Source organism: Camelina sativa, chromosome 7 (assembly GCF_030686135.1).
Source record: "Camelina sativa cultivar CO46 ecotype springtype chromosome 7, ASM3068613v1".
NCBI lineage: Eukaryota > Viridiplantae > Streptophyta > Magnoliopsida > Brassicales > Brassicaceae > Camelina > Camelina sativa.
In genome coordinates this window covers 9,906,808-9,933,512 of record NC_141886.1, presented here as the reverse complement: position 1 = coordinate 9,933,512, position 26,705 = coordinate 9,906,808, and the positions used below count along the sequence as shown (strand labels likewise).

Sequence of the window (26,705 nt, the reverse complement as noted above, 5' to 3'; positions counted from 1 at the left end):
AGCACGGGACACAATATTTCATACAAATTTTAAATTCGTTAAATGACTACGAATAATATTAACACGGGTGCTAAGCATAGGTGCGTTATTTTTCATGTAAATTTTAAAACATTTAAACCAAAACGTATTTACTTTAGAAAGCAAAATACGTCCAGTCCTGTCCTACCCCCTCACGTCCTAACCCATCCCCTTTCGTCACGTCTCATCCCATATCCATCTGAATTTTTTTATCTTATGTTCATTTTCTGTTAAATAATTACTCGTCAAATAATATTTACTAAAAGTGATTGGGTAAGAAATTTAGTCGGGATACCAGATTTCTCCGTTGAATATTTTTTTCTAGTTAGTTAAAATTATCCAAAAATTATAATTTTCAAAAATTATATAATTATTTTTTAAAAAATTTTAACGTGCCCATTTTAAAGTCGTTAATTACATGTTGCATATTATCTACCTATATTTTTTTATTTTGTACTTTTTTGTGAAAGCTTGACACTTGAATTTATCTACCTATATTTTTTTATTTTGTACTTTTTTGTTTCAACCAATGGGCCACAACTGGCCGGCCCATTAGCCAAATTCCTATATTTTTAGGAACCGAGACTCGATCCCGGGTGTGATGGTGCCTTCTACAAATGGACTTACCTCATGCCACTGCACTAAGGTCACTTCACTTTAATTTTTGTACTTTTATCTAAAATTTATGTCCTTTTTAAAAAAAATATTTAATATATTTTTTTCATCGAATTTACCTGTTTCATTGTATATATACTATTTCTAACTGTATAATAGTAGTATTTTTCCATAAAAATTAGTTGGCTACTCTTTTACGGTGTTTGGTCAATATTTTAGTGTACAAGTAGAATACTGCAACCTGTACCAAAAATAAACATGATCATCATCTTCACTAACTGGAAAATTTACAATTTTTTTTGGTAATCTGCAATAATAACTAAACACAGCCCGTATTTGTTGAAAATCTTAAAGTAATTTTGTTACGGGATGTGAAATCTCGTCCAATCTCATCCCATCTCGCCTTATATAGTTAGTAGAAATTATAATTCTCAAAAACTCTCAAAATATTTTTAAAAATAGCCAAAATTCTCAAAATACCTTTCTTAAGATAATTCTTGATAGGGTAAATCACATTTTAAACCTTCAAAGTGTCATTGAGTAGCACTTTAAACCTTGAGATATTTTCACTAACACTATAAACCTTTAAAATGATTTCACTAACATTTTAAACCTTAAAACTAACTTTCATGTTTGTACCGCCCCGAAAGATGACGGAGCAGTAATATATGTCAACGTGAAATAGTTAAACTATGCTGGTTTGATTTAAGTACTTGTTTAATTAATTTAATTTAATTTAATTATTTATGACGATTGATAAAAAAAATTAAAAATACATCAAAGCAAAAAAAATGAAGAATCAGAGGTAAGGTTAAAACATCTGACAAATGTAAAATTGAAGATGACAATATATGTAGAAGATTCATTGGTTTCTAATGAGAAGTCAATCAATTTGAATCAGAATCCAGTGGAGATGCATTTATTAAAAAGATTGATAATGTGAAGAGTAATGTCGTAAAAGTTTTGTCTACAATGAAGATGAACACAAATTTATTTTGTATCTTTTTATTTATTTATAAAAACTAAAACTAATTAAAATTTAAATTAAACCAACATAGTTTAACTATTTCGCGTTGATGGATATTACTATTCCGTTATTTTAAATGGCGGTACAAAAATGAAAGTTATTTTTAAGGTTGAAAGTGTTAGTAAAATCATTTTATAGTTTCAAAGTGTTAGTAAAATCAATTTAAAGGTTTATAGTGTTAGTGAAATTCTCTCGAAGTTTAAAGTAAAATATTTTCCATTATACGAATAACCCATTTATGTCTCATGTCCACTACTTCTCATCGTAATACCATAAATAGATTGGACTTTTCATCAGAATTAATTTACATTTTCTGATATGAAATTATGTGTATAAACATTAATATAATTCCGATTATATTAATAGTATATTTAAAAAATCTTATAATTAAAGATTTTCAGTCCGTCTTTTTATTCGATTTTGGTAAAAATTTATGTTTTAATTTTGAATGTTTAGGTATGGTATAAGTAAAGAATATGCCATAGAATAAAACTTAAGTATAGGAAGTGTTGTGATTTTTTTCGATTATTTGCCTTATTTTAAATATTTAGACCATGTAATGAATCAATTATGAATTTTCCAAATTAGTTTCTACGCGATTTTGGTAACTTTTTTTAATGATTTATTAGTTGATAGCCGCTGAAGATGCGCAACATTTATGATTGAATTGTTATGTTCCTTCGTTTTTATGCAGAGATTTTGGATTTTGATAACTAATTTTAAGGAATGGTTTTGTTAATATAGCCGCTAATGGTGGTAACATTTATTATTGAATCAAATACAATTAATTTCTCTTTTATGTATAGCTAAATTTGTGGAGAAATCTTGGAATATAATAAATTATATATTATTAAAGTTAATAATTTTGATTTGCTATAGATCAACTTTTTATATTAATTATTAGTCTATATTCAAAGATTTTTGATTATAAGCTAAGTACAAATCAAAAATCGAATTCAAAAATTTGAATTTGATTAAAAAGTTAGATTGATGATAAAAAAGGGAATATATTAGTATTAATTTTAAAATATCCTTGATTTTTAAAAAAGTTTGTTACCAAATTTTAAAAAATTAATCCTATTTAATTTAAATTTTCAAAAATTATTGAAACTGCAACGTTATGATGTTTGAAATTTAGTAGGGTAAGTAATTAAGAAATAATATGTTTGAAATATATCAAAATTTAGTAAGTATCAATCTAGTAAGTAAGGATAAGTAAGTATTATTTTAGTATATTTTAAATAGAACAAAATTTATTAATTTATAATTCCAGTAATATAGTAAATTTATTCCTCCAGAAATATATATTTTAAATATGTCAAAATATCACATTTGTTTTAATACTTGGTAACCAAGTTTGTTTGTTATTTGATAACTCTCATAATCATATGATAGAATTTTATACCAATTAACACCATAATTATAGGACATGCAATCAAATAATTTATGTTAAAAATCCAACTTAAAATTTGGTATAATCAAATATAATATAAATATTTATACTACAGTTTACTTTTTTCAAATTTTAAAAAAATAAATAAATGATAGAAAAACATTAAAGCAATATATAATATTTTTTTTAACATTACCGTAGTTTATAGCAGAATAATAAAAAAGAAAAAAAATTGGACATTATAATGGCTCAAACTTGAAACATCACAATATTTTTTATCTTGAAAATCCTTTGAAAAGAAAAAACAAACAGTTCATCTTAAAAGTATCACAAACAAATCTAACTTAACTTTTCTAAAATATAAAAAACCGATGAAATTTTTTTTTCCATGTAAAAATAAATTATTAAAATAAATCAACTCCCATATATTTGGTCGAACGAAACGTTGACTAAAACTCATAACAAAGCTGGTTGTAAAGAGAAGAAACACACATAGCATTTTTTAGTTTTATATTGGACTAAAACAAATCAGAAGAAATTTAGGACTATATGGATTAAGAAAAAGAAGAGAAAACAACCATCATAATTCAGAACAAAAAAAATGAAGTAATCGGATGTGTATAGTATTATGTTTATAGGCAATATTGTGTTATCTAAATTCGGTTTTGGGTATTAAATAGTTTGTTATTGTTTCCTAAAATTTCTGAAATAATAAAATCTAGAAAATATTAAATTGATTACGGTTTCTGAAAAGGAAAATAGATATTCTCTCCATTTAAACATTAATGATTTTATTCTTTTTTTTTATCAGGATCGTATATTTTTTTTATAATTTTGACGGCCAAGATCAAACTGAAGCAATGGTCCAGATTAAAGAAGAAGATCCGAAATATTATAACCGGGTCATTTTGACCGGCGAGTTTATCCGTTTCTGAGTGGAGAAAATTTTCGTTTTGATCATTTTTTGTCATAACTCCAATGGCATTTGGATGTAATTCTTTACAAAACTAAGGTTAGTTTTATAAACAACTTTTCTTTTAATAGTAGGGATGTTATATCATATTTTTAAAAATAAATCAAAATTAAAATAAAAAACAAAACAAATTAAGGAAACAAATTATATAGAACTTTTATTAAGGAAAGGTGGGCATTTCGGTTTAAGATCGGGTTCGGTTTGGGTTTAGTTCGGTTTGGTTTATTCGGTTTTGGTAAAACTCTAACCAAACTCAACCAAAGTTAGTTTGGTTTGGTTTGTGTTCGAGTCGGTTTATGTTTGGTTCGGTTTGGTTTGGATTTAGTTTGGTTCGGTTTTAATTCGGATTAAAAAATAATTAATGTAACAAAATTTTATTGATTTGATTTTATATTAGTTAATTAATCAAATAAATTAGAAAATACAGAAAATTAAAATTAATACCTAATATTATATATAATTAAATCTATATTTATATTTAGTTAATTTTATTAGAAAAGTAAAATAAAGTAAAATTGAAACTAATTGCAAGTGGTAGTAGATAAGATCACATATTTATAATTTCAATAATATTATTAATTAATTTAAGAAACACATTGGGTTATTGGTTCGGTTCGGTTTTAAACCAAACCGAACCGAATCATTTGGGCTGAGAAGAAACATAACCGAATGGTTGGATTGTAGGATTGGGTTTGGTTTGGGTCGGTTTGAGTTTGGTTGTTAATAGCATAAATAATTCCGAGATTCAGATAAGGTTTAACATAACTCTCATCACTTTTGCCTCTCCAAATTTGTGTGGAGAATGTGAAAACATTTAACGTTCCACTGGCTCTACTTTTGGCTCGGCATTTGAGCAATATCACTAGGAAGATCTTCTCCCGAAGATAATTGGTAACTGGCGGATCCGAACCGTCCATGCTTCATTTCAACAACAAATAATAAGACTCACATGCATGTGTGAAATGTATCAAATATATGAATGCTTGATGATTGAACAAACTTACCATTTATCCACCAGAACAACTGAACGGATCTCACAATTGGCATAACTACAACAATCAGAAGAAATTGAGTTATTGAAAACACAAATTTTTTATACCAAATGTTCATACGCGGTTGTAGAAACAGTAAAACAAAGAGAGTAGTATTACTGAGCAGAAATCTCATTTTTCACGGTTGGATCACAATCATTTCCAAATAAGTTCAATGTTTGTTGCAAGAATCCGCTATGACTTTAGAAAATCATGCCAAAATTATCATGAATTTAAACTCTTTATGTCAAAATAAAACATTGACACAAAATATATATTAGCACGAATTCAGGAACCTCATGCCTCTGGCCGCAAGTTCTTGGTTCTCCTCTCTGATTTTAGGCTTCCACAAAACATCTTCCTCTGTTTCTATCTGTATACAGATATGTAAAAATGTGAAAATATAAGAAAAAGACCAAGCCCGGTCCAAAAGAAAGAAGATTAGATTTTCTACAAACTAGGTACTCGCCAATGAAAAATCAACTGCAGGAAATAACTCGCGGTACTTGGTGATATTGCTTCTTCTGTCACAAGGATGAACACCCTGCAACCATAACAAAGTTTTAATCTCAAGAAAATGATAATGCAAAAGGTAAGTAATCATACGGTATGATGCATGGGGACGGCATTTTGATGACGTCTCCCGTATGGGAAACGTCCCGGGTACGGAGACTTCTCGACAAAACGGCAAAAAAACGTCTCTGAGACGTTTCTAACAGGGCAGGGACGGCGGCAGTTTTGGGGACGGCGGTAATAGGGTTTCAGAAACGTTTCTGAAACGTTTCGACGACTTATTCACTTATTTTTCTTCCAAATAAAACATAAAAGAATAGGAAATATCATTTAAGTTTGATTTCTTAAGATTTGACATTACTATACATGTTCATTGTTTCCTATATCCTCTGTTTAGTCCTCATCTCTTTTACTTCAAATATGTTTAGAGTTTAGTGTTTGATGGATAACCATGAAACTTAAGCTAGAATCAGTCTTGGGCATATACACAAGTATAGAGGATAGTAATACACACTTGTATTTTTTTTTATGTAGAGTCTTATATATGTGTGGTTTCTTATATATTTGTATCCTATAGGTATTTTTATTGACATACCCATGCCGTCCCCGTATCCATAAATTTTATGTTTGTCGTTTTCGGTCCCCGTTCCCGTCCCCGTTTCCTGAGTCCGTACCCGTTTCAGTGCTAAGTGCTACTTGTCCATACCAAATACTCTCTGCAAGATTCAACTGCAATGAACGGTGGACAATTTAAGCTCCCAATAGCATGACGATCGCTGTTTCCTGCACCTGCGATCATAAGCGGAGGTGCATCAACACCATCTTTGTATTCCCCACTAAAAGTTCCAACGGCAGTTTGCAAAGTCCTAAAACAAAAACAAGTATTGAGGTGAATTCACAAACTACTCTCAAATGAGCTAAATGGCAACGTAACACATGCATAAATCGCTTAGCATGTTGTTTATAAACGACTTGTCTCATCCATGAAAATATCAAATAAGCCTAACAGATTTAGCTTTACGGGTTTAGTATTTTACTTGAGGAGAGGAGACACAACGACCAACTCAATCCTCTTGGATATCCCACTTGTCTTAACACGCTTGTGTAGATTATCAACCTGTAATATATCAGAGTACATGATTATAGCTACAAGCATAAAACTATAAATTAACGGTACAGATTCATATTTCATACTACATAACTAGCTATAGCTAAAAAAGTAAACTAAATTAATGGAAACCAATTAAATTAATGCTAATTTACTTGTTGCCATCCGAGAGGTGTAAGATTGGCATCAAAGAAATCCTCAGATAAGTAAGCATCAAAGTTCTTCTCTCCTTCTACATTGTGAACCCCTTGAGCATGCCTCACCTAAACAAAAGAGCTCAATCTGAATCTGAGAAACAGAGCCACATCAGAATAACGGTAACAACACGTACCAGATGTATGGTTTTACAACGGTGTAGTGGGTAAAGGCCTTGGCTTGGTTTAGCCTCCATATCTAAATTTGTACCCAAAAAAAAAAAGAAATCAATAAATTCAATATTAGTTATATAACACAAGGATAAAGGGAAACAAAACCATTTAGCATTGACTCTGAATCGTTTAATTTAAAAATAAAATTTAAAATTTAAAACAAACTTCAAGTATAGTAAGCGTAAGAGAAAGTAACTGTGATTCTGTGAAGGAATATTGCCATAACAATGGAGAGGAGAGGTCCGAGAGGATGTGGAAGAATTGAGTTTGTTGATTGATGAAGTTTTATACAATTAAAAATGAATCAGTGGCCAAGAATAATTTCTGCTTTTCCTTTTATTTATTTTTGTTATTACAAGAACAAGAATACCAACTTTTGGAACCACTATATAAACGTTGATGCCACTTGCTAGCTTTAAGCATTCATATCACAATAGGCATCATTAATATTTTTAACTTGGTTTTAAACTAATCTATACTATTAATTGGAAAACACATTTAGGCTTAAAAAAAACAATAAAACCATGTATGACATGAAATACCCCTACGTCCAAAAAAAAAGAACAAAGAAAAAACTAAATCGAGGGCAAAGAGATAATCATATCATAACAAAACTCGCGGATCTAAGTGTTTGGGGATTACCCAATTCCGGTCTTGGATATATTACATGAGTATCCAAATAGTGTTTTCTTAAGCAAATCCAGACGACATCATATTAAATACCTACCAACTCTTTCTGTTGGGCATTAAAACTGCACAAAATCAGTGATTACATTAATCATATAATCCCGAAATTACCTCCATATAACATCCCAAACCTCAAACAACCATATCTAATAACATATTTCATCAAATTCATAATTAACCTTCTTAAAATAAAGCAAACTATCTTGACGCCATATCTAGATAATTATAATCGCAATATTAGTTTCTAAAATCTAATTCCATATATTTTCAAAATCACACATGCAGTTATACAAACTACCCGAAACTATCTCCATCATATCTATAATTTAGCTTGGTCAACAAGAATATCTCTAATCTCACTTTAAACCCTATAGTCTCCTCTTAGCTCTATAAATACTGCTCATCACTGTAGCTCATAACACCAACACCAAGAAACATAATATTACTTAAAAATCAAGACTCTTCTCTAATAGATTTTGAATCTGCTTCAACTCCAGAAAAGAGTAAACAAATTCAATACTTCCAAGTTCCGCTCCTCTTAGTCATAATAATCATTCTAATGGTTTTGTTCTCTTACTTCAACATTTAATAGAGTTTTAAAGACATTACAGCAGGAATGATTGAAGCTACCTGATACGTTTTGAATGTAAGAAAACCTCGAACAGAACAAACGACAATAATAAGAAAGTACTCTTTGATAAAAGACAACGGTAACAACCAAGAGAAATGTTTAATGGAGTCTCTCCCCTCCCCCTTACAATGTTTCACCCAAAAGATAGATAAAAACAACCCTTCCCCAACCTACTACATAAGTACTACTCTTGAGACCTCTGTCCCCACAAAAGATCCGTTACAATCCTCTGCAGAAGGATAGTGACTCTTATTCTTTACTTTAGATAATTTTTCTCTCCAAGATCCACTACTACTTCTTGGAGCTACTGGATCCACTTGATGGACTCTTAGCCACTTGAGCCTTTCTTCATCTTCCTTCGGTACTGATAGAGGATAGGAGGATGTAGAGTCTCATACGTATCATTACACCCCCCCCCCTTTGAAATTTACCTTGTCCTCAAGGTCGAATATTGGGAATTGTCCTTTCATTGAGCTGACCCATTCCCACGAACACTCATAAGCTGGTAATTCTCTCCATTTGATCATAACCTCAGCTTGTCCTGAAACAGGATTCTTGCGATGATCCAGCACTGCCTCTGGTTCAGCCTCTAGTACCCCATCCTCGAATAACTGAACTGGTACAGTCGTGGCAACCACCTGATCCTCGATCGCCTTCTTAAGTTGGGAAACATAAAATGTAGGGTATATTTTTGCTTCCTCCGGCAGTTTCAGGCGATATGCAACTTTTCCCACTCTTGCCTCCACCCGATAAGGACCATAAAAACGTGCAGCCAACTTCTCATTTATCCTCCGGGCCAGTGAGCGACGACGAAAGGGACGCATCTTGAGATAGACTTGGTCCCCCACCTCGAAGTTGACCTTTGTGCGATGTATGTCTGCTCTCTTCTTCATCCGCTGTTGAGCTTTGTGAAGGTGTTCTAAGATCAGGCTCAACACTGCATCTCGCTCCATCAACTTCGATTCCAAGTCAGCGTTGGAGGTGGAACCGTTCTCGTATTTGACCAAGGTTGGTGGCTCTCGTCCATACACTGCTTGGAATGGTGTCATTTTGATGGTTGAGTGGTAGGAGGAGTTATAGTAGAGCTCAGCCCATGAGAGGAACTTAGCCCATGTCCGGGGTTGTTCTCCAGCAAAACAACGTAGATATGTCTCCAATCCCCGGTTGGTGACTTCTGTTTGCCCATCGGATTGAGGGTGGTAAGTCGTGCTGAAGCATAAGTTGGTACCTGCTAGGCGGAACAACTCTTTCCATAACTGCCTGGTGAAAACCTTGTCTTGATCCGACACTATGGACTTAGGAAAGCCGTGTAACCTCAATACCTCCTGGATAAACAAGTTAGCCACATCTGTCGCAGTGAAGGGATGCTTGATTAACAGAAAATGAGCATACTTAGACAACCGATCCGCCACCACCAAGATCGCATTGTTGCCTCGTGATTTTGACAATCCTTCTATAAAATCCATGGAGATGTCCTCCCACACTTTCTCAGGAATTGGTAGAGGTTGCAGTAATCCATTCGGGGCCAAGGTAGAATATTTGTAACGCTGACACACTTGACACGCCGCTACATGCTTCCTAATGTCAGTCATCATTCCCTCCCAATAAAACAACTCCCCAATCCTCTTTTGTGTTTTAAGCACACCACCATGACCGCCAAACTTTCCATCATGGAATTCTCTCATGATCAGTCCCGTTATCGCAGATGACTTAGGAATCACCAACCTCCCTTGTCGTAGAAGCCTCCCCTGGACCAGAGAATAATCAGGATACGAACCTCCATCTTCTCGAAGGTCGTTGATGATGCTTTGCAGTTCGGGTCCCTGTCCACTTCTGCACATATCTCTTCCAGTTGTATGGCTGCAGGAACAGAGAGAGCAAACAACTCTGGTAGCACCTCTTTGCGAGACAGAGCATCCGCAGCTTTGTTCTCCAAGCCTGGTTTGTAGTGAATATCAAAATCAAATCCCAGCAACTTGGTCAACCACCGCTGGTACTCCATATTGATTTCACGCTGCTCCAACAAGAACTTTAGGCTTTTTTTATCCGTCCTCACCAGAAACTTCCTTCTTAACAAGTAATGTCGCCATTTCTGGATTACAAAGACAATAGCCATAAGCTCTCTTTCATATATGGACTTAAGCTTTTGCTTGCCGGTCAGTGTTTGGCTGTAGTAAGCAATGGGTTTTCCCTTCTGCATCAACACTGCTTCAAGCCCTGTGCCTGAAGCATCAGACTCCACCACATATACTTCTTTAAAATATGGCAGTGACAGTACCGTAACCGTAGTCATGGCGGTTTTGAGCTTGTTGAAAGCTTCTTCTCTCTGCTTACTCCACTCGAACTGGTTTTTCTTAAGTAACTCTGTGAGTGGTCTAGCAATGTCTCCATACCCCTTAACAAATTTTCTGTAGTAACCGGTGAGTCCTAAGAAACCTCTCAGTGCCTTCACGTTCGTTGGAGCTTCCCATTCAACCATGGCACTGATCTTGCTAGGATCCGCCGATACCCCTTTTGATGAGATCACATGACCCAGGTAAGCAAATTCTTCACTCCCGAATTGACACTTCTTCTGGTTGGCGTAGAGCTTGTGTCGCTGTAGAGTACTGAGAACTTCCCTGAGATGTTCTTGGTGTTCTCATCCTGAGCGGCTGTATACTAGTATATCATCGAAGAACACTAGTACAAACTTACGGAGGAAGGGACGGAACACGTCGTTCATCAAAGATTGGAATGTAGCAGGGGCGTTTGTAAGCCCAAATGGCATTACCAGGAACTCATAGTGGCCGTCATGGGATCGAAATGCCGTTTTTGGTACGTCCTCTGCTCGGACCAGGATTTGGTGGTAACCGGATCGTAAATCCAACTTTGAGAAGACTCTGGCTCCATGTAACTCGTCTAACAACTGGTCTATCATCGATATGGGATAGCTATCAGGTACAGTAGCCTTGTTGAGGAATCGATAATCTACACAAAATCTCCAACTTCCATCTTTCTTCTTCATCAACAACACCGGACTGGAGAATGGACTACCGCTTTCCCTGATGATTCCCGCGGCTAACATCACCGCTATCTGCCTTTCAGTCTCCTCTTTTTGGGCATGTGGATAACGGAAGGGCCTAACATTCACTGGTTCAGCTCCTGGTTTGAGAGTAATGGCATGCTCCTTGCCTCTCGATGGTGGCAAACCTTGTGGTTCTGCGAACACTAGTGCATACTCCTCCAACAGTGTACGGTACTCTGCTGGTGTCAATTCTTCTCCAACATTACCCTCTGCTTGCATTTCGGCATAGTCTATGAAGATGCCATCTCCCTCTCTTTGGACCGTTTTCCACAGAGCTTTGAATGAGATTAACGAGTTCCTCAAGCTGTGATCCCCATACAATGTTACACATCCGTTTCCCACTGGGAACCCCATTCTCTGCTCCTTCCAGTTCACCTTCATATCTCCCAAAGTTTCCAACCATTGCATCCCCAAAATCACGTTTGCCTCTCCCAATTCCAGTGGCAAGAAGCTAGTGACAACCACATAACCTGGAAGGTTCAATTCTACATTCTGACACACCCCCTTACCTCTAACCATCAAGCTTGTTCCCATCCTAACTCCATATCCTATTGTCCCCTTAGTAGCTATACCCAAGCGTTGACCCATGGTACTGGATATAAAGTTGTGGGTAGCCCCACTGTCTATCATCACGAACACCTCTTTCCCGAGAATGCTTCCTCGTAGTTTCATGGTCCGGGGGGATGATATCCCCACTGCCGAGTGGATGGACAGAGCAGCGAACTCTGGTCCTTCGACCTTCGTTTCTGCAGAGTCATCCTCTTCCTCATTTTCTTCTCCTTCGATTTCATCTACGGTGGCCACCAGACCCTGAAGACCCTTCAACCTACAACGGTGACCCGCGTAATACCTCTCATCACACCGGAAACACAACCCTTTAGCCCTTCGTTCGTTCGCTTCCGCGTCGGTGAGCCGGCGATACTGAAAAGGGCGATTCTCTAAGGGTTTCGTCTGTAACATAGGGTTCTTTTCACTAAATGAACGAAACTGCGTCGTTTTTGTCTTTTGAGAGGAAGAGGTCCTTGGAATAGACGAATTTGACCCTCCTCCCACGTATGTAGTACCATGTGACAACGACTTCTCCCCTGTTGCACGACCGGTTCCTCTGAAAACTCGCACGACCGGTTCCCAACGGTACCACGACAGAGCGTCGTTGGAGAAACACATCCTCACCGCCCGGAGCTTCTCTTCCTCTGAAAACTCGCTGAGCTCAAAGTACTGCTCCATTCGAGTTACCCACCACTCTGCATCTTCCTCTCCGTCAAAGAGTGGTAGCTCGAGTTTTCGAGTCAGAGGCTCTTTCCTCTCTGGAGACTCGCTCCTTGACCGAGTTTCTTCCCTCGCCGGTGTTGCGCTCCGAGTTGATGGATGCTGCACCACTTCTTTTGGGCTCGTGTCTATGCCGGAGATCTGGGTTTCGTCTTTTACCCTTGTTTCCATTTCCCACGTTCTCCGTTCTTCCCACAACAACCGCTTCTCCAGACGCTCTAGGACTTCTAGCTTCGACATTTGCTTCTCCATGACATCCAGTTTGCTTAGTTGTTTCTTGATCTCCTGAACGTCGTTCTCTAGCACAGATATCTACTGAAATGTCCTTCAGGATACTCTCCACGACCTTCTCAAGTTCCTCTACTTTCTTTGCTGGTGGCATTTTGAATGTTTCCCAAGACAGATCTTGCTCTGATACCAAGTTGATATGTTTTGAATGTAAGAAAACCTCGAACAGAACAAACGACAATAATAAGAAAGTACTCTTTGATAAAAGACAACGGTAACAACCAAGAGAAATGTTTAATGGAGTCTCCCCCCTCCCCCTTACAATGTTTCACCCAAAAGATAGATAAAAACAATCCTTCCCCAACCTACTACATAAGTACTACTCTTGAGACCTTTGTCCCCACAAAACATCCGTTACAGTCCTCTGCAGAAGGATAGTGACTCTTATTCTTTACTTTAGATAATCTCTCTCTCCAAGGCCCACTACTACTTCTTGGAGCTACGGGATCCACTTGATGGACTCTTAGCCACTTGGGCCTTTCTTCATCTTCCTTCAGTACTGATAGAGGATAGGAGGATGTAGAGTCTCATACGTATCACTACCTAACACCAGCAAAGATCGAGCACTTATCTTCTGCAAAATAAACACCATATGAAAAGGGTAAGTAATACATATTTAGGTATTGAGCTATTCCTCGATGTTGTGTTCATGAGCTTATTCAAACACTTTTTCATAATTTATGTTTACATGAGATTATTAAAATAAAACCTCAATTAACTTACTCTGCTTTTAGTCTGTTTAGGTTCACAAACCAAATCTGAGGTTACTTCAATTTTCCATAACAGCACTGGAGAAAATAGAAGGTCCTCTGCCTTTTGTTCTCAAAGGCAACACCAATATAACGTTAGTTTTATTTTTGAGATGATAAAATACGCATTCATTTATATGTTAAAACATATGTATCACCAATTAATTTATCTACTCTTTTTTTCATTGGGTAGCAATGTTAGAATTCAGCTTCAAGTATAATCAAACATAAACATCGACCTATTCTTTACAAGCCAAAAACTTGCATTTTGCTCTCGGATTTTACAAGGTACGCTTATAACATTTGAGAGACTCCACTTTAATGTCTGAATCTTTAAATTTCCAATGGTCAAGCTAACTCACAGTTGAACAAAGCAACACTTATATAGCAGTACTGGAGATGAAAATACACCTCCTAATTTAAATCATAAACCAGAAAGTTTAGATGAACAAAAGGTTAATGGGGGAAAACAATGTCAGTAGTTTAAGGCAGCACCACATCTTAACAAGCTGAGCTTTCTGAACATGATTTCTATAACTTGATGTCCATTTATACTGAAGACAGAATGTACTAAATCAATATCTTATGAGAGAGTAAAGATGTTTGCCCAAAAGAAAAAAAAATGAGAAGACTAAAGATGAAAAGACTAACGAGTTAAGTTCCCCTATATTTCCTTTCTATCAGTTAGCTTCTCTATTTTGAAAGAAAGTAATATCAAACAGAAACGAATACAATCAGTCGAGCTTTATTTGTAGGCACACAGTTTTTAATAAATAAAACCACCAGATATATAAATAAAACCAGACAAACAAAAAACATTTGGAACAAGAACACAAAGTCTAAATTCTCTTTAACACAAGACATGATTCCACAACTACAAAGTCCAACTCCAAGCTACGTAAGCTAAGAGATCGTACAACAGAACAGATTGACTAGATGAATTAACAAATTGAGAAGCAAAGATATAGCAATTACTCAAACTTTGCAATAGAAAAAGAGCTCTATCAACAACAACAACAAAAACGAAATCAGAGAAAGAGATGTTTACCGTGGAAGCAATATACAGGGGTAGGGTGGAGGGTTTGGTATATTCTCAGATTTGCTTCAGACGCAATAGCTAACGTGATGGATGAACGAATAAAATAAGAGTATGGACGAAACAAGATGGGTAATTACAAATACAGCTGACAAGAGACAATTCGAAGAAACCATCATTAATTGAGTTTCTATTTTGAAGGATAGTTTCTTAGGAACTAATTGGCTTCTCAAAAGCATTTCTGCAAAAAAAAAAAAAAAATCATATGATAAAGCCTAAAAAGATTGTAAGCAATAACAATCCAACAAATAAGAAGATCCAGTATATTATTTAGAATAACTAATTTTACTCAAAAATTATATAATATTTCACTCAATCATCTCATGAAAAACTGATTCCTAAATCTAACACAACATTCAAAAATAAAGTTAGAAGGAAAAGTTATTGCAAGACAATTTACCTAGCTTTCCGAAATTGAAGATCTCGAGACCTCTGAACATTATACACTAGCGAGAGGAGGAGAAGACAAAGCGGTGGATCAGAGGAGAGGTAGGTTTCATTGACAAAACGGAACAGATCCGCGGCAAAAAAGGAGATTTTAAATACATCGTCGGTAAGTGTGGTGGCGGATTTGAAATGGTGAGGAGTAGTGGAAGAGGTGGAGGAGGAGTGGAGGACGGAGAAGGTGAGTGAAGATCGAGCAAGTAGCATGGGCTCAATATGGGAATCTCTTTGGTCCTAATCTAGGATTACAAATTTATGTCATTTTGAGCTATTACCGTTGGAATCTGACGATAGAGGAATCGATTTCCAGAGGAGAAGAGAACCCTTTTTTTTTCATTTCATTTCTCTTTTTTTTCTTTTAATTCAGACCCATAAGAAATAAAAGCTGTATAATACGGCCCAGATAACTTAAAAAGTAAAAACAAACGATCTATCGACATTGGGCTTGTTCGTTTGGTTGACGCAGGCAGTTGCGGCTGCGGCAGCGACAGCGACTGCGTTTATGTTTTTAACCGTTGAATCGAAACAACGTTTAAAAATGTTAAACGCAGTTGCCGCAGCGTCATGACGCAGGTACCTACGACAAACAAACGAACAACTATACCTGCGTCTGCCGCAGCCGCAGATACCTGCGGCAGCCAAACGAACAAGCCTAATATGTAAAACAAACGATCTTCCCAGTTAGATCTGGACATAAAAACCGTACCCGAATATCCAATCTGGAACCCGATCTGAAAAATCGGGTTCAGGTTGGATATGAGTTTGTCTATAAAATTCTATTGGGTTATATTTTTCAATAACTATGGGTTTGGGTTTAGGGGTAAGATAATACCTGGTACCCATCAAACCCGAACATATAAACATTTTTATAATATTTAGCATCAATATAATACTATTACCTGTTGTCCAAAATAAAATAATACTATTACCTAAAATTATGATTATAATTTTGAATATTTCATTTAGTTTTATACATAAATATCAAAAACAATCAAAATATCTTGAAAAATTTGTAAATTTAGCTAAATTTATTTAAATTTAATTATTTTTAAAAACTTATTTTCGGGTACCCGGTAGTTTGGGTGCTAATCGGGTTTTAAAATTTATAACGCGAACCGATCCGAACTCGATTGTACCCAAACCGAACCGAATCCATATATATAAAAATACCCGATTATTTCTATTTTTCTAGACCCGTTTACCTATACCCGAATGGGTTACCCAAACCCGAATGTCCAGCCTTGTTCCCAGTATTGTAAAAATACCCCGCACGAAAGTAAACCAATATATATATATATATATATATATTAATGCTACCAGATAATTATATTTACAAATAAAATGTGAAGTAGATCGGAATTTTTTACCTGTTTCCTTATTATTTGTTAGACTAAAATATACATTCTTAAATTAATAAAATATTATTAAAACTACGGTTATAAGATAAAAACATGACATACCCGTATATAGGACGAGAGGAGTTTCCGAAACAGACAATTTATCTTTTTATTTTTATTTTTTAGTGTACTTAAATCTTATCGTTCTTTTTCTAAATTAAACTGAAAATAATTGAAAAATAAATTGGTAGAAAATTGGATTGTGAATGTTAATTACATTTTTAACAAATACGGTAGCTCCGCGTGTACATAACATAGTCTAAATCTAATTGCAAACTTAGTATTTTTTTTAAAATTAACTCCGCGTGTACGTGCGGGTCCAATCCGTAGTTATGCTATGAAGAGACAAAACAGTAAATAGAAATCTTTGCAAACATTCCAATTATAAATCTTAAATGTTTTGATTGATGATGAGCTCCCATCAATTTATATAACGACATCTAAAATATTAGCAATTGACTTAACACATGAAGAAGGTGTTTTTTCTGTTCGGTGGTGTTTATTTTGGTTATTTATCTTTTTAAGTTTTGGTTGTTACTTTAAAAGTCAGTCTCGTTCGATCCGAGTGGTTAAGTGACTTGAGTCTTGGACTTTATTAGGGATGACTTTTGTCTCACATTGAAAACTTGTATTACGTGGTTCGTTTTTATCTATGCGATCAGAAGATGATGTTAACTTGAGGCAATTCACCCCTTTCTTGTCGAGTAATATTTTATTTATAAAGTAATTTATAGACCGGGGAAGATTTTTAGAGTTATTACTGGATTACTACAATCGGTTTTGTTTAGTTTGATACATCATTGTTTAGAATAGTTTTTTAGATTGTTTTTATTTATTTGTCATCGAAATGAGGATTCAGGTTTTTTATTTTGGTTGGAATAGAAAAAATGCCAAACTAGAATATATTTCGAGAGTCTGGATATAACCCAAAATTATCACACCCAATAGATGTTAACCCGAACCGAACCCAAATCTTAATATAGTTGAACGGATTTCATTTCTTTAAACCTGAAATCCAAAATACCCGATACTGGAAAGGGAACCCTGTCATGTACTCCACACGTTAGCCTCACTTCACGAGTTTCTCTTTAGAGGGTCGATACGGTATAAAGTGTTCTATTAACCAAGAACATGTATGGTACCTCAGGCTTGTTGGAGTCAGAATCCTCTACCTATTGAAACTCTTGGTGATGGAGGACATGGATATGGTGGAGGGGATCGTCGCAGAGGAAGACCTTGTTTCGTGAGCTCTCCTCTTTTTGATTTAAGGCTCTTATAAATTTAATTTTTTTCCTGAACCTTTTAATTCTCTCAGGTTGGTCCAGGTTTAGAACTGTGACTAGGAGGTGTAATTTGAAGATGCAAGGTTTGAGCAAAGTGGTTAAGCTACTTCAGAAGGACAGAACATTTGTACAAAGAGCAGAGCATCAAAATGAGGAAAGTGTTTATGGCGGCATATAACGAGGAAGGATCCAGAAGCAAGAGACTTCACGGAGGCTTGGGAGGCATGTGGTGTTTCTAGAAGTTCGAAAAAGATTTCATGTTTATAATAGGAATGTAAACATAAAGTAAGAGGAAAATTTCCTAATCCAAAAAGAAAAAGGAAGTTTTCCAATTCCTATTAGAAATAGAATAGGTAGACCTAGTTCTATAAATAGGGTGCGAAAGCTTATTGGAAGCTTTAGCACAAACAAGAGAAAAGTTTCCTAACCATTAAGTTCTAGCTTTGAGAAAAAGAAGAGCTAAGAACTTAAGAGAGGGTTGTGAGGTTTCTTTAGAGTCCTAAGATTTGAGAAGGATCTTAGACAGAGAGTTTTGAGAGATTAGAAAATTGTTTAAAAGAAACTTGTAAACAGATTTTCTATTAATCAAAAGAGAGTTCAAAGAAATTTTTATCTTATTGTTTTGATCGTTCCTGGTCATGGAGGTCGACGTTAAGTTGCTAGAGATCAACGTTAAGTTGTTAGAGATCAACGTCAAGTTCCTGGAGTCAACAATATATTTTTATTTATTTTGTGGTAAGGCTTTCAACCAAGTTTCAGCCATGGAAGGAAGACGATGATCACCTCATGTCTTCCTGAAATCGAAAGCACTAAGAAATAAAGGGTCCTAGATTTGAGTATGTCTAAAGCATTGATTGCAATGATGGAGTCTGCCAAGGAATCTCTCACAAAGATCCTTGTTGATGGAGATTTTTTCGAATATCCAGCTGATGAACAAATGGCAATGAACGTGGCTGAGTTCTTGACGGTGGAAATCCAGGTTTTAAATAAATGTGAATGCGTTTTTTTATTCCAAGATCATCATTCCTGGGGGTTGTTATTTCACGATATGTGGATGGAATACATGATGACCCGGTCGATTTCATCAAGGACATATGGGACTACATTCGAGAAGTGTGCTTATCTGTCATTACTAAGTACTCTGCTACGTTCCTAGAAATTGAAGGTAATATCAAACAAGTAGGCGGAACTAATATCTAAGATGAAAGACCAATCTGTGAATCAAGTGATTAAAATCTTTGAAATGGAGAAATTGACTGAGTATAATTGTAACCCTGAGTACATGAAGAAGGATTGGATTCAGAAGAAAACTTCATTCATGTTGTTCTACACGACACAGAAAATCATGAGTACTTCCAAATAGATGGATTTGGGAATGTGAAGATTTTACATCTAAGAAAATATCATGTTCATTTGCTCTAGCAGGCATTCAAAATGAAGTTGAGGATATCATCCTACTGGCCTATTGTCTTGCAAAGAATTGTCGACAACCTCGGGATGCATCTTCAGATGTCATCTTGTCAATATTAAGTTTAGATCATTTAAAGTGAATGTTTATTACATAATTTCTCGCATAGGTTTTCAATAATATTAAAATAACAATAATAAAAAGTAGGAGAGAGAAGAGATACGGTTCTCATGAAAGCCCATAAAAACATTTCTAGAAACTCATCTCACAAATGTCAGTATATTGGTTATGTTTTATTTATTTTTTTTTAATTTAAATCAAAAATTAAATTGTATTAAATAATATTAAAATAATATATTGAGAAACTCATACAGTTTCTACTTATGTTTATGCTCTTAAGCGTGAGATGGTCGCAGAAATGGTGGCTCATGGCCGAGGAATTGAGAATGATACTTGTTAGGTCGGCATAAAAATATTGTACGTTTCTCTTGGTTTTGGTAGTTTTGTGGATGGTTTCGTTTGACGAATGTTAGGTTTTTGGGTGCTGACTTAGACAATGTGCATTAGTTAGTCTTTGGTGAAGTTTCTCATAAAAATAAAAAATTATAAAATATAAAATAATAATTTTTTATTATCAAATTTTTTTGAATTGAAGGAGAAAGTTTCTCCAATATATTATACTATATTTTTTATAAGAAACTTTTATAATAAAAAATATTATACACTTGGAGGAGAGGCCGAGTGGAACATACTTATGTTGCAAAAAGATTGGATAGCATTCTCTGCTGCCCTCACTCTCATTTGCGATGGCAGGAAGCTACTGTTACGCATCTTCCTTTCCTGGCTTCGGACCACACTCCATTGTTTCTGCAATTGTCACTAGAAGTGAGAACTAATGCGAGTAGACGTCCATTCCGTTTCGAAGCAGCTTGGTTAGGCCATCATGGGTTTAAAGATCTGGTGTCTACGTCTTGGAACAGGAAATTAACAACTCAAGAAGTGTTACGGGAACTAAGGACAGTCTTGAAGAGATGGAAAAAAGAGGTGTTTGGGGATGTCCAAGCTCGTAAAGAGAAGCTGGTAAGGGAGATACAGGTAGTGCAGGGGCTGATTGATCAGAACCGGACTGATGCGTTATTGGACAGAGAAATGGCCTTGTCGAAAGAATTGGATTCAGTTTTGGAAGAGGAGGAACTTATTTGGTTCCAAAAGTCAAGGGAGAAGTGGGTACTGCACGGGGATAGGAACACTCAGTATTTTCACACGTCGACGATCGTTAGACGGCGCGGAAACCGTATTGACATGTTGAAAGATGAGGAAGGGAAATGGGTGTCTAATGGACTGGAGCTTGAAAGCTTAGCCATTGCTTACTTTAAAAGGCTTTATCCGCTTGATGATGTAGAGCCGGTGGTTGAAAAGCTTCCAGTTAGGGGGTTTGTCAATTTGTCGTATGATGATAAAATGAACTTGAATAGACCCTTTACGGGTTTGGAGGTGGAGTCTGCATTACGTAAGATGGGTAAGTTTAAGGCCCCAGGATTGGATGGTTTCCAACCTGTTTCTACCAGAAGTGTTGGGATGTGGTTGGTGAATCAGTCATTCGGTTTGCTATGGAGTTTTTTGAAACAGGAGTATTACCACCATCTGCTAATGATGCGCTTGTTGTGCTGATTCCCAAAGTGGTGAAATCGGAAAGGATCAATCAGTTTAGACCTATAAGTCTTTGTAATGTCTTATTTAAGATACTTACAAAGACTATGGTGGGACGGTTAAAGGGAGTCATGACTAAATTAGTTGGTCCTGCCCAAGCGAGCTTTATTCCTGGTCGGCTTAGTACGTATAATGTGGTTGTGGTCTAGGAAGCGGTACACTCCATGCAAACTCATTGATGGTCTGGACACGCATTGCGTTATCCATTTGACCCATAAATCCGAGAGACCAGCAGCATTAAGTGTATCCTCCAAAAAGTCTCATCTAATCCTGTCATATGCCTTCTCCAAGTCAAGTTTCAAGGGTAGATACGTAGTTTAGAGGGTTGCACCAAGGAGACCCTTTATCTCCATATTTGTTTGTGCTGTGCTTAGAGAGATTATGTCATCTTATAGAAGGATCAATTGAGGAGAAGAAATGGAAACCGATCAGTTTGTCAAGAGGAGGTCCAAAGCTGTCTCATATTTGTTTTGCTGATGACTGGATATTGTTTGCTGAAGCATCGGTGTCACAAGTTCGAGTGATACGTAGTCTTCTAGAGAGGTTTTGTCACGCTTCTGGACAAAAACTGAGCCTTGAAAAGTCTAAAATCTTCTTTTCAAATAATGTCTCGAGAGAGTTGCGTGGTTTGATTAGTGATGTGAGTGGCATTCAGGCATCACGAGCACTTGGCAAGTATTTAGGGATGCCAGTTCTCCAAAAAAGGATTAATAAAGAGACTTTTAAAGAGGTACTTGAACGGGTCTCCTCACGGCTATCTGGATGGAAGGGGCGTATGCTAAGCTTTGCAGGACGGATTACGTTAACTAAGGCAGTTCTCGCTTCCATTCATGTACATTCAATGAGTAGAATTAAAATACTGATGAGTACTTTGACTCAGTTGGATCGAATGTTCCGTGATTTTGTTTGGGGAAGCACTTTGGAGAAAAGAAAACAACACTTGGTAGTTTGGGAAAAAGTCTGCCTACCGAAAGCAGAAGGCGGTCTTGGGATCAGGAAAGCTTGTGATATGAACAAAGCGTTGTTAGCTAAAATCGGATGAAGACTTATTCATGATCAATCGAGTTTATGGGCCAAGGTTGTGAGGAGCAAGTATAAAGTAGGAGATATTCATGACCACTCCTGGATGAACGTTAAGAGTAATTGGTCTTTGACTTGGCGGAGTGTGGGAATTGGGTTGCGTGAAGTGGTTCCCAAGGGATAGAGTTGGATCCTCGGGAACGGGAGACAGATTAAGTTTTGGTCTGATAAGTGGTTGTGAAGAAGACCGCTTATGGAAATGGTTCATGGTGAGATTCCTGATGCTATCAAGGGTTTAACGGCCAGAGATTTATGAGTAGAAGGAGTCGGGTGGGATTATCAAAGAATATCACCCTTTGTAACTACAAATCAGAGTTTAGAGCTGGTGTCAATGGTTCTTGATAGTGTGACTGGGGCTAAGGACAGGTTGTCCTGGAGTGACACGTTGGATGGTAGGTTCACTGTCAAGTCTGCGTATTCTCTGTTGGCGAGAGACGATGTCCCAACACAGAATGTCGACTTGTTCTATAAACGGGTGTGGAAAGTGGTTGCACCGGAACGACTGAGGGTGTTTCTCTGGTTGGTAGGTAACCAAGTGCTTATGACCAATGAGGAGAGGTATAGAAGACATCTTTGTGACACAACGATATGTCAGATTTGTAAAGGTGGAGTGGAGTCCATTCTCCATATCCTCCGTGATTGTCCGGCTATGGCGGGTATATGGACTCGTCTTCTTCCAGCTTTCTTTTCTCAATCGCTGCTTGAATGGATATATGGGGGTTTGGGTGAAAGGGGATCGTGGGCTACAATTTTTGCTCTTGCGGTTTGGTGGGGTTGGAAGTGGCGTTGTGGTAATATTTTTGGAGAAAACAGATTATGGAAGTATAGAATTCGATTTCTTAAAGATCAGGCGAGTGAGGTAACTCGGACCACTGCGGTAGCTGGGAGTTGCGCTGGTAATCGGGATAGAGTGGAGAGATAGATATGGTGGGTTCTACCAACAGGTGGATGGTTTAAGGTTAATACAGACGGTGCTTCACATGGGAATCCGGGCCCAGCAACTGCAGGTGGTGTGTTGCGCGATGGTTCAGGGGATTGGTGTGCAGGCTTTGCTTTGAATATTGGACGGTGTTCGGCGCCTCTAGCTGAACTTTGGGGAGTGTATTATGGTCTTCATATTGCTTGGGAGAAGAGGGCTATGCGGTTGGAGTTAGAAGTAGACTCGGAGTTGGTGGTCGGGTTTTTGACATCGGGGATTTGTGAGTCTCACCTGTTGTCTTTCCTGGTATGATTGTGCCATGGCTTGCTTTCAAAGGACTGGATAGTCCGAATTTCTCATGTGTATAGGGAGGCCAATTATCTTGCGAACGGGTTGGCAAACTATGCATTCTCTTTACCGTTGGGTTTTCACTCTTTTGATACTCTACCAGTGGAGCTTGTTCCACTGCTAAGAGCGGATATTGATGGACCGTCGCGTTCACGTTTTGTTTCATGTAATACTTTAGTTTCAGTTTAATAATATCGAGGTTTCCCTGTTTTCTTACCAAAAAAAATAAAAAAAAAATATTATACTATATTTTTTTTTAAGTGAGAAACTTTTGTGAGAAACATCGATGCACATGCCCTAAGTGATCTCTTGAACTCTGAATTTCAGTTTTTTTTTTCTTTTTTTTTGTGGTGATGCCAAGGTTTTATGTTGAATGCTATGCCCGTTTCTATAATTTCAAATTTCACTTTTGATAAATTATCATTTTTTTCGCATAGTGTACAACATCTGAAGTCTGCCTTTCGTGTAGCAATTAATTTGGTAAACATAAAAATCAAATTGAAATGGGGACAAATGCTCAATGAAAACACATTAACTTGTACGACACTCTTGTCTCAATAACTACTTGTGAGCAGCAATATCACTAGGAAGATCTTCTCCGGCAGGTATTTTTCCGGGATAGTTGGTCACTGAAGGGTTTGAACTATTCATACTGCAAACGAAAGAGAGAAGAAGGCATAAGACTTTGTGAATGTATCAAATGTGAGCACTTGCTAATATAAACACAAACTTACCATTTATCTACGAGAACAATCGAACGGAGCTCACAGTTGGCAAATCTGTAACAATCAAAAGTGACAAATTTTAAGATAAATGGCAAATGGTCAAAGAGAGATCAGGAAGAACTCTTACTTTGTAGAAATCTCGTTTTTCACAGCTGGATCACAATCGTTTCCAAATGAGTTTAATGTTTGATACAAGAACCCACTATGAGTAACAACCGCGATCTCTTTTTCTTTCCTTGTACTCAACCTGAATTCAGTTGATATATCAATCAAAAGAAAAGATCATACCAAGACTATAAATAAAAGCATCAGACACATAGTGATGTTAACAACAACTGTATATATTCACCAGTTCATGAACTTCACGCCTCTGGCCGCAATTTCTTTGTTCTCCTCTCTAACATTAGGCTTCCACAAGACATCTTCATCAGTTTCTATCTGTATATGGAATATGTGAAAATGTGAAACAAAAGAAAAGGCTGGTTCGAGGTAAAGATTACGGTACTTGCCAGTGAAAAATCAATTGCAGGGAATAATTCACGGTACTTGGTGATATTGCTTCTTCTGTCACAAGGATGAACACCCTAAAACCAAAACAAGAACATTAAATTGAAAATGGTTTAATATCAAGAAAATGTCAGTTATATGCAAAAGATGGAAAAGTAAACATACCAAATGTTCACGGCAGGATTCGACCGCAATGAACGGTGGACAATTTAAGCTTGATATAGCGGGGCGGTCGCTGTTTCCTGCACCTGCCACCATAAGCAGAGGTGCATCAACACCATTTTTGTCACGTTCCCCACCGAAAGTTCCAACCGCAGTTTGTAATGTCCTAAATGAAAAACAAGTATTGAGTTAAAATATAAAGGTACCCTTAAAGAAGCTATACAGCAGAACATAAATCGTGAAGTATGTTCAAGTAAGAATCCAACCATATGAAAAGATCATTAAAATCATATCAGTAAGCTTTACCTTTACGGGTTTAGTATATTACCTGAGGAGAGGTGACACAACAACCAACTCAATTCTTTTAGAAATCCCACTTGCCTTACCATGTTTCTGCAAATTATCAACCTACAATAACAGAGTTCACATTACTAACCTTTTTCAAAAAACCACAAAAACCTCTATATGTAGCATTACAACAACAGATCATTCATATTTTTTTAGTGATAATGATAAAAACAATAAACAATGATGGGTAGATTGACTTACTTGTTGCCATCCAAGAGGTGTAAGATGAGCATCAAAGAGATCCTCAGATAAGTAAGCATCATGATTCTTCTCTCCTTCTACATTGTGAATCCCTTGAGCATGCCTCACCTAAAACACAAGAAGCTCAATCAGAATCTGAGAAACAACAACATAGCCTAATCCGAATTGTGGGAACAAACAAACCAGATGTATAGTTTTGCAACGGTGTAGTGGGTAAAGACCTTGGCTTGGTTTAGCCTCCATATCTATAATTTTTTATTCATCAGACAAGAAAAACAGATCAGCGAAACATAAAACCAATTTAGCGTTGACTATATAATGATGAAGTCAAGATTTTAGCGTCTCACATCATCAAGAGACAAGGAGAGGCTTACCGTGAGAAGGAAGAGGAGAGCTGCAACAACGAAGAGAAGAGAGGCGACGAATCGAAGGAAGAGGAGAAAGAGAAACAGAGGAAATGTAAAATGAAAGATTTGAGGTCATTGATGATTGGTGAATCATAGAGATCCCGTGGCCAGCTTTTTCTTGCTTTTCTTTAATTACTCTTTTACTTTACTAACTTTCCTTTTATATCTTTTGTCCATTACACGAGTATAACTTCGGAATATTCCAAAAGTCCCAAAAACTTTGTTGTGGTTCTGTTTGACTTGAATTAATGTGATGACAAAAAAAAGAGAGAAACGAAATAACTATATCTAAAATATTATTTCCAAAACCTTTGCTATCTTTTCTCATAAACACATTTTTTATTTTCAAAAAATAAATTATTTTAATAAATTATAGCTATTTATTTTATTATGAAAAATTATTTTTATATATTACACGTTATTTTTTTAAAATTACATGAAAGTATCTTTTTGCATTGGATGTTTCTCTCCCTAAATGCAACATGCTAGAAAAAAAGAAAAGTGAAATTGTTAATTGACTCTTTCTAAAACTTGGCTCATGGTTAGTTTCCAACAAATAAAAAATCCTTAGTTATTTAGGTAATTTAGTTCTAGAATATAAATACTTTTAGTAATATTACAACAAGCCAAAAAAAAAAAAATTACACCAAGCCAAAGACTCATGCACTATTATGCGTAATAAATTATGTTAAGCTAACCTAGAAAAATTGCAAGCCAAATTACTTATATAATGATGTAGAATATATATTGATGTTAATTTATATATAATTATTACCCGTGTGATACACGAGTTACTCGATATATGATTCTTTTTAAAATAAGTTTTATGATAAAAAAAACATTTTTTACAAATATCTTGTTCAATATATATAGAATGTTAATAAAAATAGAGTAATTTAATCATTTTGTACAGAAAAAAAAGATATTTTTGAAAAT

At 36.0% G+C, this 26,705-nt stretch overlaps 3 protein-coding genes and 1 long non-coding RNA gene across 5 annotated transcripts; all 4 read right to left on the bottom strand.

Annotated features, from left to right (window-relative positions):
* Nucleotides 1-4,564: 4,564 nt before the first annotated feature.
* On the bottom strand, nt 4,565-7,327 carry LOC104704493 (phosphoglycerate mutase-like protein 2). Its single transcript, XM_019227598.2, has 9 exons — nt 7,243-7,327; nt 7,010-7,071; nt 6,834-6,941; nt 6,608-6,687; nt 6,277-6,436; nt 5,527-5,601; nt 5,354-5,430; nt 5,031-5,075; nt 4,565-4,944 (listed from the first exon to the last, which is right to left on the bottom strand). The coding sequence occupies exons 2-9, from the start codon at nt 7,067-7,069 to the stop codon at nt 4,647-4,649; spliced, it is 903 nt and encodes a 300-aa protein (XP_019083143.2). The 5' UTR covers nt 7,070-7,071; nt 7,243-7,327; the 3' UTR covers nt 4,565-4,646.
* A 2,754-nt stretch (nt 7,328-10,081) lies between these two features.
* On the bottom strand, nt 10,082-12,949 carry LOC147941127 (uncharacterized). Its single transcript, XM_087458390.1, has 2 exons — nt 11,051-12,949; nt 10,082-10,960 (listed from the first exon to the last, which is right to left on the bottom strand). The coding sequence occupies exons 1-2, from the start codon at nt 12,947-12,949 to the stop codon at nt 10,082-10,084; spliced, it is 2,778 nt and encodes a 925-aa protein (XP_087314516.1).
* Nucleotides 12,950-13,166: 217 nt separating this feature from the next.
* On the bottom strand, nt 13,167-15,684 carry LOC104700850 (uncharacterized). 2 transcript variants are annotated; one of them, XR_753661.3, is made up of 4 exons: nt 15,231-15,654; nt 14,783-15,011; nt 13,709-13,798; nt 13,167-13,559 (listed from the first exon to the last, which is right to left on the bottom strand). It is a non-coding gene; the product is annotated as an uncharacterized LOC104700850 (long non-coding RNA). The 2 variants fall into 2 exon arrangements; XR_015560893.1 differs by lacking the exon at nt 13,709-13,798 and having other exon boundaries at nt 15,231-15,684.
* An 8,126-nt stretch (nt 15,685-23,810) lies between these two features.
* On the bottom strand, nt 23,811-26,027 carry LOC104700851 (phosphoglycerate mutase-like protein 2). Its single transcript, XM_010416446.3, has 10 exons — nt 25,737-26,027; nt 25,546-25,607; nt 25,363-25,470; nt 25,142-25,221; nt 24,817-24,979; nt 24,654-24,728; nt 24,494-24,582; nt 24,272-24,391; nt 24,154-24,198; nt 23,811-24,071 (listed from the first exon to the last, which is right to left on the bottom strand). The coding sequence occupies exons 1-10, from the start codon at nt 25,861-25,863 to the stop codon at nt 23,981-23,983; spliced, it is 960 nt and encodes a 319-aa protein (XP_010414748.1). The 5' UTR covers nt 25,864-26,027; the 3' UTR covers nt 23,811-23,980.
* Between the last annotated feature and the right edge of the window lie 678 nt (nt 26,028-26,705).